At 44.7% G+C, this 13,735-nt stretch overlaps 1 protein-coding gene across 2 annotated transcripts in view; it reads right to left on the bottom strand.

Moving 5' to 3' along the window:
• Positions 1 to 13,735, bottom strand: part of PRKCE (protein kinase C epsilon) — a 507,341-nt gene that overhangs the window by 317,114 nt on the left and 176,492 nt on the right. For both annotated transcript variants that reach the window (XM_068564561.1, XM_068564560.1), the window contains one exon: positions 3,952 to 4,015. In XM_068564561.1, the coding sequence (XP_068420662.1) occupies positions 3,952 to 4,015 (64 nt within the window). The remainder of the gene's footprint in view (positions 1 to 3,951; positions 4,016 to 13,735) is intronic.

The following is a 13,735-nucleotide window of genomic DNA, read 5'->3' as shown; positions in this document are numbered from 1 at the left end:
GAAGCTCTAAACTGGTAGGCACCGGAGCCAGGATTTACATTCAGGACTGATGGACTCCTAAGGCTCTCTCTTCTCTCTGCTGCCGCTCCCAGAGAGGATACTGAATGCTTTCTGAAGCCTGTGGTTATAGAAAGAAGGGCAGAGGGCTGGATCCTGAGCCCACCTCTTCATCTTCTGCTTCCACAATATGCACTCACTCATTCCACAACCTGATCTAACCACAGTATTTGTGATGGACGTGCTGCAAAAACCATTCCGATTACTTTGTATCTTTGGCATTTTATTGGAGAAACAGTTTGGGGACCCAAACATACCACTGAGGCCCACTTCTTGTTCTTTCTATTGTTGTCTAAGACTCTGAAAAACTCTCCTGGGTGAACACGACACCTGGATGGAAGGTGGGGGAAGAGGAGCCTAGAAATCCCTGGGTCAGACCCTGACTGCCCCTCCTCTGGGAGCCTGCAAATGATGGTTCACTGTCATAGTACTATGAAGAATAGAAGTAATATACAAATTACATCACAAAAAAGGAAGAAATATTAACTAATGTCCACAACAGGAAATAATCATTTGCACAATTGAGAACTACATCCATTGTTGTTTATGCTTCTGTTGCCTGGGCTAATTATGCTCTGATTTAAGTATCTGGTGATCCTGTAGTGCCATGTTTACGAGGAAGCCCCATGGTCATTACTTAAAGCAAACACTAAGAGGCACCCGAGCCTGGAGCAACACACAAAACATCCTAAGAAGGTTTACTACATGGGATAACATAGGTAAAGTTCCTGGCACTGTACCTGTCAATCCCTTCTACTGGCTACAGATATTAGCCAGCCTTCAGCCTTGAGCTCGGATAGATGTCTATTCAAATTATACCGACGATCAAAATTGCATAACCAGAAATGACCTTAACTGTCAGCCAGCCTGACCCCTTACACCTGGGGTTAGGTTGCCTGGTTTAGCTAAAGCACACACCAGTCAAATCCCATTATGATGAACTGCACAGGACATGAAAGCAATGGAATTTTATTAAATAGTTAGAAAGCACATTAACTCCAGCTCTAGCAGACGTAAACATCCAGGCTTTCTACAGTGCGTAAGCAAGAAAAAAGAATCCTTTAGCACATCCCAGAAGAAGGGGGTGTATTCACACAGTCTCACCCCCATATCTTTCTCTGGGCTCTTTGGTATTTGCATGTGGTGTAAAGTTTGTGCAATTGCTACGAATATCTTTTTTTTCCATTGATGGGACTGACTAGAGCACTTGAAATAGGTGAGCTGAAGGGATGCTTGATGGCAGAATAAGAGCGGTGAAAATGTCAGCTGTGCCTCATTTCAATTCTCTTTTTCACCCTTTCTCAGAATATAGAGTTAGGAATTTTCACTAAAGAAAGGGACCTAAATAAGAATCAGTGAATGTCCATAGTCTGGGTGTGACAACCGTGTTTTGCCCTGGACCCTTCCCATGCAATCCAGGTAGCAAATGTTGTGGCTACTCATTCTCCCATTCCTCTTCTCACCCTCTCAATCCTTCCAAAAAAAACAAAGCCACCTCTGGGCCAGGAGCCCTCACAGTCCCAGCAGCAGGAGTGGGAGAACAGATGTGTAGAACACAAACAGAACACACCAAGGTCAGCTTCTAGGAAGAGGTTACTGGAAGTCCTTCCCACTATCCAGAGAAAGAATTCCAAATCCAGAAACAGCAGTTAAGAAAAAGCAGAAAAACTTCTTTTCTTCAGAGTAACACAGGCTAACACTTTACAGAGTCTGGCATGTGTCAGCATTTCTGAAGTAAACTCTATTTTCTTTAGATGAAAGAGATAAAAAAAAATAGGCTAAGAGTTCAGTCCAATGAAAACTGCTTTGGTCATTCACATGCAATAAGCTGTAGAAGCAAGAAGAAAAACATCAATTGCCTCTGATTTATTTATTCATTCATTTGTCCATATCCTTTCCCTCTAATGTAAAAAAGGATGTCTTTTATAATTTTGCAAGTCGTTAATCTTTTCAAAGAAAAAAATAATCCAAGCCTCCCATTGATTGCCCAGCATCTTGGCACAGGGAATACATATTTAGTTAATTATCCTGTTGCATATACATTATGTAAGGAAAAAGGGGGATTGATTTTGCTCAGCAAATGTTTCACCAGTATCAACAATCAGGAGATCACTGTAATATTGTGAAGTCTGGTAAATTTGGGATCACACGCTGTGTTAAAAGTAAGGCAAGGCTTTACATTACTGGATGCTTTATTTCTTAATCTGGGTGGCGGGTACACTGGTACCCATTTTATTATACTTTAGGCCCTTTTGTACATCTTGAATAATTCATACTAAATATTGTTAAATCTCCAAATCTTCTACAATAGTTTCTATTCTGGGCTGTTCAGAGCTGAGAGTAGAGAGGGAAAGTTGGAAACGCCAAAATGTAATTGCAATAAAGAGCAGAAAATATTAAGAGACCAATTTTGGAAGGATGTTTAAAGTTTTAAACCTATGCCAAATAATTGAGATCTATTAAGAGAGGACTGAATTCTATCATGAGCTCCATATACACACAATTATTGAATTATTCTGAACACCTGTTGAAATCAGGTGATTAAATTAGTTAAATGAAAGTCATCAGGCCCCACTGTCAAGTGCATCATTTGACCAGCTCATTTAAATTTGCTTATATAGTCCCTCCTCCATTATAGAAACTTAAACTAGAGCTTCATCCCCAAAACTGTGGGGTTGTGACTTTGTGCTTATAATCCCCAGTATTCTGGGGAGATGCTGTAAAAGGCCCAAATCTCCCAGCCAGGAGCTGTGCCTTTCCCTTTGGGCCACAACCTCTAATCCCCATTTTTTCTCATTGCCAAGAAGAACCCGCCTGGCTCGTCCCATCTTTCTGCCATGACATTAAAGCCAACTGTTCTGTCCCCTGCCCACAAAGAGAAGAGGAGAAGAAAGATGGTCCCAGTAACTAAACTTTAGTCCTAATTCCCAACCTCTCTAGAGCCCAAGTCTGCCACCATCTCCCTGTTTCCACGTGGAGAAGGTTTTATCGTCCAGTCTTCCCTTCTACCCCGACTGCTCAGCCCTCACCACAAGGCAAGCCTTGAAAGGTAGTAAGTAAGCAAAGACAGGATGGAGAGAAGAGGGTGTAAGAAGAAGAAAGAAGGAAAATCCAACGATCAGAGAACACTTATACCTTACTTAATCAGCTAGTGGGGAGCAGATATCCTCACCCCATTATTTCTCTTTAAGAGCAGAGCTTTTGCCTGGGTAAAGAACTGGTAAAGAGAAGTAACACTTCTTTATTTTTATTTTTTTGATTCCGTTATACACACACACATATACATTTAAAAAATGTATATATACATGTATATATACATATATATATATGTATATATACATATAAATTCTTTTTACCTTATAGATTATTACAAGATACTGAGTATAGTTCCCTGTGCTATACAGTAGGTCCTTGTTGGTTATCTATTATATATAGTAGTGTGTATATGTTAATCCCAAACTCCTCATTTATCCCTCTTTATGGAAGTAACATTTCTGATTCTGAAATTTGACACCTCATTTGTTTCATTTCTGAATACCGTGAGACCAACTGGTGTTACTTCCTGGCCACCACACACATACACTGACCCCACGCGCACCCCCGGGGAGAGCAGCCACCCCACCGAAGCCTGCCTGGGCAGCCGCGCGCAGGAACGCCTGCTTTACTGGCCTCACTCCGTAAGTCGAAAATCTTCCCTCTGCTCCACCAAAGCTAACAGATGGCTGGTCCCTTTTGGTACACAGGCGTAAGCATCTTCAAAATAACCTTTTCCTTTAAAGGGTGCCAATTAATTAAATGTCACTGTAATATGTCTCAGCCAAGGAGGGAAGGGAGAGACCAAAAGACAAAAGGGTCGATGGACAAGAACAATGACGAGAGCTCACACTCTCCTACCTTCACCCGATGACCCCGAGAGATCAATGATCACATACACTCTTCCTTCTGGCTCCAGATCAATCTGCAATTAAGAAAATGACAGTGACTCTGTTAGTGCATTGTAGGGGCAACCCGAGAGTTCATGGCATTTCCACCCCAAACTGCTAAAACCTAGAGTCACAGCTCTATTCAATCCATGAATCTGCAACAGGCCGAGTGCTGGGTGAATGAGGGATGAAGGAGAATCAGCATTTGTGGAATGTCTACTATGTTCCGGATGCAGTAACAATGAGGTCTGATGCATACCCAACAGGTAGGGTCATCCCAGTGGTTCCCAACTGGAAGCAATTTTGCTGCACAAGGGAAACCTGACATGAGGAACTACACTGGGGACACCTGACATAAGGAACGTTTTGGAGGACACGAAAGTATCTGGAGACGTTTTTGATTGTTACAATTGGAGAGGGAGTGGTGCTACTGGCACCTAATGGGTGGAGGTCAAGGATGTGCTAAACATCCTACAGCAGACAGGACAGTCCCCACAACAAAGGATTATCCAGCCCCAAATGCCAACAGTGTCAAGGTCGAGAAACCCTGTGTTAAACCCCGTTTCACAAATAAGGAAACTGAGCTCAAAGTTCCAAGGTAAATGGCAATGCTGAGATTCAATGCCAAGACTGTCTACAGAAGCCCTTGTTCTTTATACTACACAAATTGCTCACGGGAGATAAGAAAAGCATAAGACATTATTCCCACTCTCAAGGTGTTTACAATCTCACTGGGGAGTCTAAAAACAAAAAACAAAAAACAGAACAATGCTGAACCCAGCTTAATGATGAGGGACAGAGAATAACTGATATAAAGTATCTGGTGAACCTGAAATCAGTGTAAAAGAGCAGCCTGGGAAGACTTCACGAAGGCAAGAAAGGGAAAGCACTCCAGGTGGAAGCAACAGAATAAGCAAAGGCTGGGCATGTGAGTGGTGCTTGTGCGGGACTGAAGGGCCACCATGCTCGGGGTATGCTGGCGCATGCGTGTTGCAAACCCCAGACTCTACCAGGGTTGTAAGGAGAGAGCCGATGTCGCTAAATTCTCACCACCAACCTTCTCTACCCACCCTTGTGCCCTCCCTCCCCACCTCCCAATCCAGCAAGCTACTGGCCCAATACAGAAGCAGGATGACGAGGAGAGCCAGAGGGGCTGGGCTGCTTACAGTCGACACCCTTCCAAGGTCTGCACTGTCCTCACAGAGACCATGCTCTCCCTGAGAGAGTAGCGACTCTGGAAACCCTGGATCACTGAGTACCCCTGTACCCACCCCCGCCTCCACAGTCCCATCTGTCTGTGCAGAGCTCCAATTGGCTCAGATGTGCCAGGCTGGTCTCCTCAACAAGCTGTGAGTTTCTTGAGGGCAGGAGCCACGAGCCCCTCCCTTTCTTTTCCATGGTCCTCAGCAAGGAGCAGGCACACATTTAACAAGTACTACTTGGGAAGAGTTAGCCTGGTGAACACCTCCTGCTCCTCCAAGGTCAAGGTCAGTTATTGCCTCCTCTCTGAAGCCTTTCCAGATATTCCGAGTCAGAATTAACTACCCTCCCTTGTGTTCTTATAGTACACATACATATCTCAACCCCGGCTCCAGTATGTCTCTCTCCTCGGCTAGACAGAGACTATGACAACCCTATTTGCATCCCTAGTGTTTAGCGTACTGTCTGTTGGTCAGGAGACACCCAATAAACCTTTGTGGAGGTGGGAAAATGTTCTGTGTCCCAGAGCCTATTCTGGGATTATTCACTCCTGCAAGCCCCTTCCTTAGGAAGGAAGGAAGGCAGGTGATCTGTACTAAAATGATGTTCCAATGCGGCAAGAGGGGAAGAAGAGGCAGCTATACCAGGAGTACCATATACTCCCTATGAGGTAAAAACTCACCTTGAACGGATGCTCTCTGTGTCCCTCCCCCCGACATCTCACTCCACTCCTAATCCAGATTCCCTGAGCCATTCGTGAGCCTCTCTTTATTTCCAGACTCAACCTCTTAGTGGTTGAGAGTGCTTATGGTTTCCCTCAAAATTATAGTTCCACCAACACGGGTCTTCAATGCCCCCCAGGTGAGGTCCCTGTGATACTGCAGGTACTATGTCAGGGCAGAGAGTGAGGGAGGGCAGGGAGCTCTCAGGTAGCCCCACAGGGACCGCTCACCTGGGTTTGGGATCTTGAGCTTGGGATCCAGATGAGAACCAAATAACACACTGGTGATGCCAAAGAGTCCACGATTTCAGGTTTCTGGGTAAAGAAAATGTTCTCCACCACCCTCACCACTAATGCTGTCCCGTGCCACAAGCATAACCTGGCCCCTGCACTGTATTACAAACAGGAAAAACAACAGAGCCCAACCAGAATCCTGCCCCTGCCACAGTTCAAAAGTATCAGGGGCCCCCTTGTCCGAAAGCATGGAATTTAAATAATGTATGCCTCTTAGAGATTAGGTCATCCCTATTAAACCCCGCCGGCAAAATGAAACACTTTCTCATATCCTCCAAGCCAAAGATTTCCCACGACTGTGGATTTCATTGGCAAAGGACAATGGTATCTGAGAAAAGCAGGGAGGGAGGCAGCAAAGGAATGAGATGGGCCGCGAGCCCTATCGGAAGGCAGGCAGCGTGCCTTTCTTTGCAAAAGGGGAGTGAGAACTTGTGGCGGGGGACAGGTCGTTGATGATAAAATGTATTAGGATATTAACATTCAAGATAGCAATCAGAAACCATTTTAGCACCCTCTGCTGCCTCAGTGCCGATGAACTGCATTTTCAAACAGAAAAATAGAAATTAAGCTATTAAACATGCCAAGAGCAACAAAGAGCTTTGCAGCCTGGGCAGATGGCCGCAGAGCACTGGCTGAGCGCCAGCCAGCCAAGTAAGGAGGCTCTGAGAATCCATGCAGGGTGCTGGGACTTCAACGTGGATGACTAGAGGGGTTATCAGGTACAAAAGGGGGTGGAATGCCTTGTAACTTCATGGCCAAATTAACTTAATCACAATTCTGTTCACAATTATGTGGCCCGGATAATGAAGCAATGTCGGTGCCCAGCGCTGCACAACCACTGCAAGCTGATAGCTGGCATCACCACCAGGCAGCTGGCACTACATAAAAGCAGGCCTCCTCCCTCCTCCCAACCATTCCCAGGGTTTCTTCTCAGCTCCTTCTCCCGGGCTTCAGGTTCCTCCCAATTCTCCCAGATGCAACCCCCTTTATCAAATCTCCTTGAACCTCATACCTTTATTTGATGCACTTTCCCAGATACTATCTCTGTTTTTGATTATGATTCTCTTTCAACCTCCAGCTGAGGCCAGAAGCAAGGCAGTAGAACCATGGGGGAGACAAACACAGCCTTTGGAGTCACACCAGGACTGAATCCCAGTTTTGTCACTTACAGGTCAGGCAATTATTTATTCTCCCTGAACTTCAACCTCTGTCTCTTCATCTGTGAAACAGGTTATTGTAACAATTCCATGAGACACACATGCAAAGCACTTGGCACTTAGGAGTTACTCAGTATATGGTGGTTAACAGTGAACTTACTGGCTCTCTGGCCTGAAGCAAGCAACTATCTTCTCTAAGACTCAGAATGCTCCTCAGTGAAAGGAGCTAATAACAGGTCTTGTGACACTGGGGGTGTCACAATGTAAAATGTGAAAATCTACGTACAGTGCATAGCATGGTGCCTGGCACAGAACACTCGGTAATTGTTGCTGCTATTGTTATTAAAAAGCCAGGTCTTCAAATCTGTTACTTATTCCGATGTGATGTTCTTTCCACTCTATGAAACTTCCCACCCACCAAAAAGCATTTTCTTGCCCCAAATTGATGTTATTACATATTATTTCAGGACATCTGATGATTTTACAGTGCTGTGAATATCAGATGTAGAAATAAGGTGAGAATTTCTCACCCAGCTCTGGAGGAAACCCAGTGGGAAAAAAGGCTATAGCCCTGGTCATCAGAGGGTCATGAGGTGATTACGAGAGGAGAAGCTGAGGATGACCATGTATTGTCTGAGCACCTGCTAGGCCTGGGACACTGTATTGAGGTTTCACCTGCATTAGTTCATCTAATCTCCTGGGAGGCCAGCAATACATATTCCCTACTTTTCAGATAGAAAAACTGGGGTACAGAGAGCTTTCAGCCGGATTCCCACGCAGCGCTGCTGCCTGGAGCACACAGGAGAGATAACTCTGACAGCGGGAGCTCCCATCTCAAGCCCCACAAAGCCTTCTCTGACAACTCAGTCTCAGGGTTCTCATAACTCTAAGCCTCTGGCTGTCCTCCGTGGGTTCATTCTCCTTCTCAGGTGCAACTGGCTCCCCAGCCAGGCAGGTTTAAGTCAGAGCAACGCGTTGAACATCTTGCCCACCCTTTCCCACCACCCCCCACCCCCCCAGAGCCCTTGAGGAAGGTCTGGGCATAAACAAGAGCTCCATTCCTGCGAGTTAGGTACAAAGCAATGGGGAAAGAGCCCAAACCACAGAAACCAGGAAAAAGCCATCTCTGAAAAGCAAAAAGACACACAGGCACTTTTTGGGGTGGTGCCTGAGCATTCACAAAGTCCTTCACAAGCATTATTTCATTGATTCCTCACAATTAACCTGTAAGGTAACAAGTATTATTAGCAACATTGTATGTACGAGAAAACTGAGGTTAAGGAAGATAAGCAGGGCTAGTGAGAGCACACACACGGCACAACTGCAGGGGCACCATTCACACGGTAGTCTCTGAGGACAAGTCCTCCGGAGCTGAACAGCCAGAGGTAAGAGGCAGAGTCATAACTTGCACCCTTAGCTCCTGATTCTCAGAATCCTATACTCCTCCCAGCACACCACACCTGTCCAGCAAGAACCCTGACCACTGGACTAGCACCCCAGCCATGCAGCCCGCTTAGCTGTCACCGCTGTGTGTCACTGTGACCCATAGGTGTCTGTGTGCCTGTGTTTGGGGGTAATCGAGTTTGAGACAAAGGAGGCAAGAAATTCATAGTCAAGCTTCCTCCTGACCATAGGCTCAACTTTCACTGGGGACCTCTAGGCAAACCTCTCCTCAGAACAGCCCGCGAGGGTCACACAGACCCAATTTGAGCTTCACTTCCTTTTCCATCTGTTGTGAGGTACCAGGGCCTAGAAAGAAGCAAAAGGGAGCGGGGGGTGGGGGGGAGGTCAGAAAAGGATGACTCCAGAAAGGAGGAAAAGGAGGAAAAGAGGCTGCACTGCCCATGTTGCACCCATTAAGTCCTAGATAATAGGCTGTTTCTTTTTTTTCCTGGAGGAGGGTGGGTAGTGAAGGAGGAGGAGGTGGGAAGGAGAAGAAGAGAGAAGACTCAGAGCTTCTTTCCCAAGGCAGAGGACCCGCTTCCCAAGGTCTGCACCCCCTGGATTGCTGGCTATTTTCCCCTGGAGGCCTCTCAGGCACGTACTGTCCCCAGAGGTGCCTGGCATGGAAGAGGCAAGCCAGACAGAGCAAGAGACCTTCAAGCAGCCCCAGCTGCTGCTTTTGGAAAGCACAAAACGTGCAGGCGCTATGATGGGCAGCTCTTGAGCAGCTGCTGGGTGGTGATTTTGGAGCTAGCCACCAATTACACTAAAGACTCTTCATTTGAGGAGTTGCTACTAGATCTATTGGTAGAGTGCACTGGCTAGTTAAAAAGCAGAGGTTGCACGTGTAATTAAATATTTTAAGAGTTCCACTCGGTTCACAGGCTTCGAATAGCACTTACTTTCATAAAATAAGAGGAGAGGAGGATTGCTCCTTTCTCATATGCCTTCCATGGTAGTGCAAAGACGTTATGTGGGCTTTCGTGTACATCCCTGAAGGGCAGAACCCTGTCTGTCCAGCACATGGAAGGGATTTCATACATATTTATACATGTTGGCTCAATGGACGAATGGCCCGATTTTAAACTGGACCTGCACAACTGAATTATGGAGATGATCTACTTGGGAAGCCATCAACCTGTACAGAAGTGTTCCTAGCAGCTTCATTCATAACAGCCAAATACTGGAAACAACCCAAATGTCCAAGAACAGATAAATGAATAAGCAAACCATGCTGTATCCATATGACAGACTTTTACTCAGCAGTAAAGAATGAACTCCTGGTACATGCAACAAAACGAATGCTATGGGAAAGAAGCCAAACGCAAGAGATTACGATTCCACTTACATAATGTTCCAGAACAGGCAAAACGAATCTATCGTGACAAAAAGCGTATCGGTGATCTCCTGGAGGTGGACATGGGAAATGGATTCAAAGAGGCACAGGGGATGATTCAATGATTTTGAGTATTGTATTTTACAATAGTAAAGTATATATTCAATAAAAAAGAAAAGAGGCACAGAAGGACTTTTGGGGAAGATGAAAGTCTTCTGTATGTTGATTGGGTGGTGGTGACATGAATGTATACGTTTGTTAAACTGAATCAAGCCACACACTTAAAATGGATGCATTCTTTTTTTTGCCTGTAAATTATACCTCAATAAAGTCGCTTTTGAAAAAGGAAAAAAAGAAGTCATCATTTCGCATAAGGATTGCTCTACAATTTTCCTTTAAATAACAAATCATCTTCCCACCCTCAGGGCATTTAAGATTTCATATTCCATTTTTAAAAATAAAAGGGTTCATTCAGAGTTTTTCAAGAACACATCTGTCACCCAACATAATGTACACCTACCTGTGTAGGCACACATTCACACACCCACCCACGTGTGCAAAACACACTCAAACCCACCTTCTCTTGTCTTCTGTGATCAAAATACGGTAATAGCAAGAAAAACACATCCAAAATGTAGGTTCCCTGCTGAATTATTTAAACCTTTCTGTGTGTGGATCTCAATTTCCTCATATGCAAAACAAAAAAAATTAGGCCAAATGCTCTAGAATGGCTTTTAACAACCTCAAGGACCTAAATATCCATGAATAGGAGACAGCTTAAATAAATTATGGGACACCGTTTGGTAGATCTCTATGCAAGCCCTAAAAAAAGAATAAAAAGATCTAAATGTACTGACTTATATGAAACTATCTCTGGGATATATTAAGTGGGAAAAAAGTATGGTGTAATGTGTTTCTTATGCTAGGCTATCATGTGAATAAAATGGGTGTGCATGTGGGTAAACACACACAGACACAAACACACACTGTCACACTTGTTTGGCATAGATTATCTCTAGAAGGAGTCTTAATCAACAGGAGACAGGGGTTGCCTCAAGAGATGGAAACTAGAGGATCGAGGGGTGAGAAATCAGGAAAGGGGCATTATTCTTCACTCTATGCTCTTTTGAACCATTTGATTTTTAAAATCGTGTCCTTGAGTGAACTTGTCACAATATCTGTCAACATCTTTTTTCACTACCTATTTCTAACCCAGTCCCCCAGAGAGCAGCTTGCTTCGGTTCCCAGACACTTCTTAAAGAAACGCCCCTCAAAATTGGCTGACACATTGCTTGTCCATCCCCGGTACCCAGGTCCCAGACACCAACCGAGCAGCAGCCATCATCTCCACATGAAAGTCCCGTTGCCTGGACCGGATGCCTACCTTACAGATCCCAGCTCCCCACAGGCCACAAATGGAGTAAACTCAAGCTAGTACCTGCTTCCTCTTTTCAACAGGCGCAGAATAGACCCAGAGAGCTGGCTCCCTCTGATGACAGAGGTGGCTAAAAACAAATAAGTCTGTGTACGCAGATGCTTTTCTGAGCTGAGAAAGCATCCAGAAGTGCCAAACCTAATGTCAAGAGTGTGCAATGGCTTACGAAGCATTGCCTGGTCATGGTGTCGTTCTCGTTTTCCTCTCTTCTTTCAGGGAAATGGCAGTACATGACTGTACTCCCACTGACTCCCACGAGGAGATGCTGAATGCAAACAGCAGGAAATGTAGCCACTTACCCTCAGTGTTCTGAAGTGAAAAATACCCACTACCCATGCGCACTTTGCATTTTGCTTTGCAGTGCTCTCTGTCACTGGGTGCACTTTTATCCATGTGTTTTATTCCACGTTTCCTATTTTTTACACTAAGCCAATTGCGGCGATTGAGAGTCAAGGCTCTGAAACTAACCTACCTGGGTCCAAACCCCAGCTCTCCCTGTCACAAGCTGTGTGGCCCTTGCTTCAATTTCCTCATCTACACATTGAGAATGTCAGTGGCACCTGCTTCAGAATGTTGGGAGGATCAAATGAGAGGGTGAAGCACTTGGAGCCATGCCTAGCACACGGCTAGCATCCTCTAAATGTCAGCTGTCAAGTCATTAGGGTTATTTCCCGCCTAGACTGTGAGCCCCTCTTGGGAAGAGCCACGTGTCCCTTGGTGGGGAGGTTTCCACAGTTCTTGATCCACAGCTGGGCGCATGGCAGGGAATCAGTAGAGACTCCAAGTGGAACTGAATGGATCCACGTGGAACGGAGCCGAGCTCAGTCGGGAGCTCAAGATTGTGCAACCAGAAAAATTATCTCCAGACCAGGAACTTTTCTGTCTCTGTTATATCACAACCTAGCAGGACCTTTCACCAACAGCTGCTCACAAAGACATTCAGTTCCTGACTCCCTTCAAAACCTAAGACATTATAATTGTTATTCAGCACTTTGAGCTCCTCATGGAGACTCTTTTATTCACAATAATAATTACAACTCTAATAAACACCCTTTATTGAGCACTTTACATGTGTTATCTGAGTGAGGGAGGCCATATCCTTATCTGAACCATGTCAGGAATGAGAGAACAGAGGCTCATGGATTTGAGTGGCTTGCCCACATTCTCACAGCTTGAAGAAGAGCAGCCTGAATTAAGGCAGGGCTCTCCGACTCTCAACCCGATGCTCCGGTTACCTTGGACCCAGCCAAGGGCACGGACTCAAGGAGATCCTGCGGAAAGAACACATCATGAGCTGTTCAAGGAGTCCATGCTGTGTGCGTGATGGTGGAGTCACTTCTTGGGCACAAGAACAATGAAAGTAAAGCTTTTTCATTGTCCTCCTGGAGCTCATAGTTGAAGGAATACTAATCCCACAGCAAAACAGCTGGGAGGCTCAGACTATGAGACACAAACACAGGGTAGGACGCCCAGCTTCAGGGAGTAAATGCCCTCTTGGAAATATTGCTGTATTGGGATTTTCTGTATAGCAAGTCCTATTTGCCACTGCTTTGCATCGTATAGTTGGAAACATGTCCAATGAGGAAGAGTTTTATAAAAATCACAGAAGCATGAAAGCTAACAGTCATAAGCAACTTTGAAATCACTTGGTTCAAATAAGCAAAGAAATACAAATTTAAACAAGGGTAAGAATTTTTTTCTTTTGCCTAACAATTTAGCCAAAGTTTCTTTGGGACTTTGTAGCCTTGTGTTATTTGTTTATTAATATATAAACAAAATTAAGTATCATGATGTGTTCAGTTTTTAAAAATCAAAACTTACAATGAGAGGCAGCAGTCTCTTGCCCTATACTCCCCAGAGGGAGCCAATTTTAATAACTTCTATTTGGGTTTTTCTGGTCATCATTGCCATGTCCCTAAATAAAATGTTTATACCTCAATTTCCTGATTTCTTGTTTTAGACATTCACTCTTGCCCTGCTGCTGTGAGAGATGAGGATTTAGTTCACTCACCACCTCACTCCACTTTCCTCCCTTCACAAAATAATTACACATCGCAATTCTCAGTTCCTTCTCTATTCTTCTTTACAACTGCAAAAAAAAAGCAATCTAAATGTCAATTTCTTGTTCCATCAACTATAGACAATACCCCTTGACCCTACACATTCTAA

The sequence above is a fragment of the Eschrichtius robustus genome, chromosome 15 (genome assembly GCF_028021215.1).
Source record: "Eschrichtius robustus isolate mEscRob2 chromosome 15, mEscRob2.pri, whole genome shotgun sequence".
Lineage (NCBI taxonomy): Eukaryota > Metazoa > Chordata > Mammalia > Artiodactyla > Eschrichtiidae > Eschrichtius > Eschrichtius robustus.
This window is presented reverse-complemented; position numbering and strand designations above follow the sequence as displayed.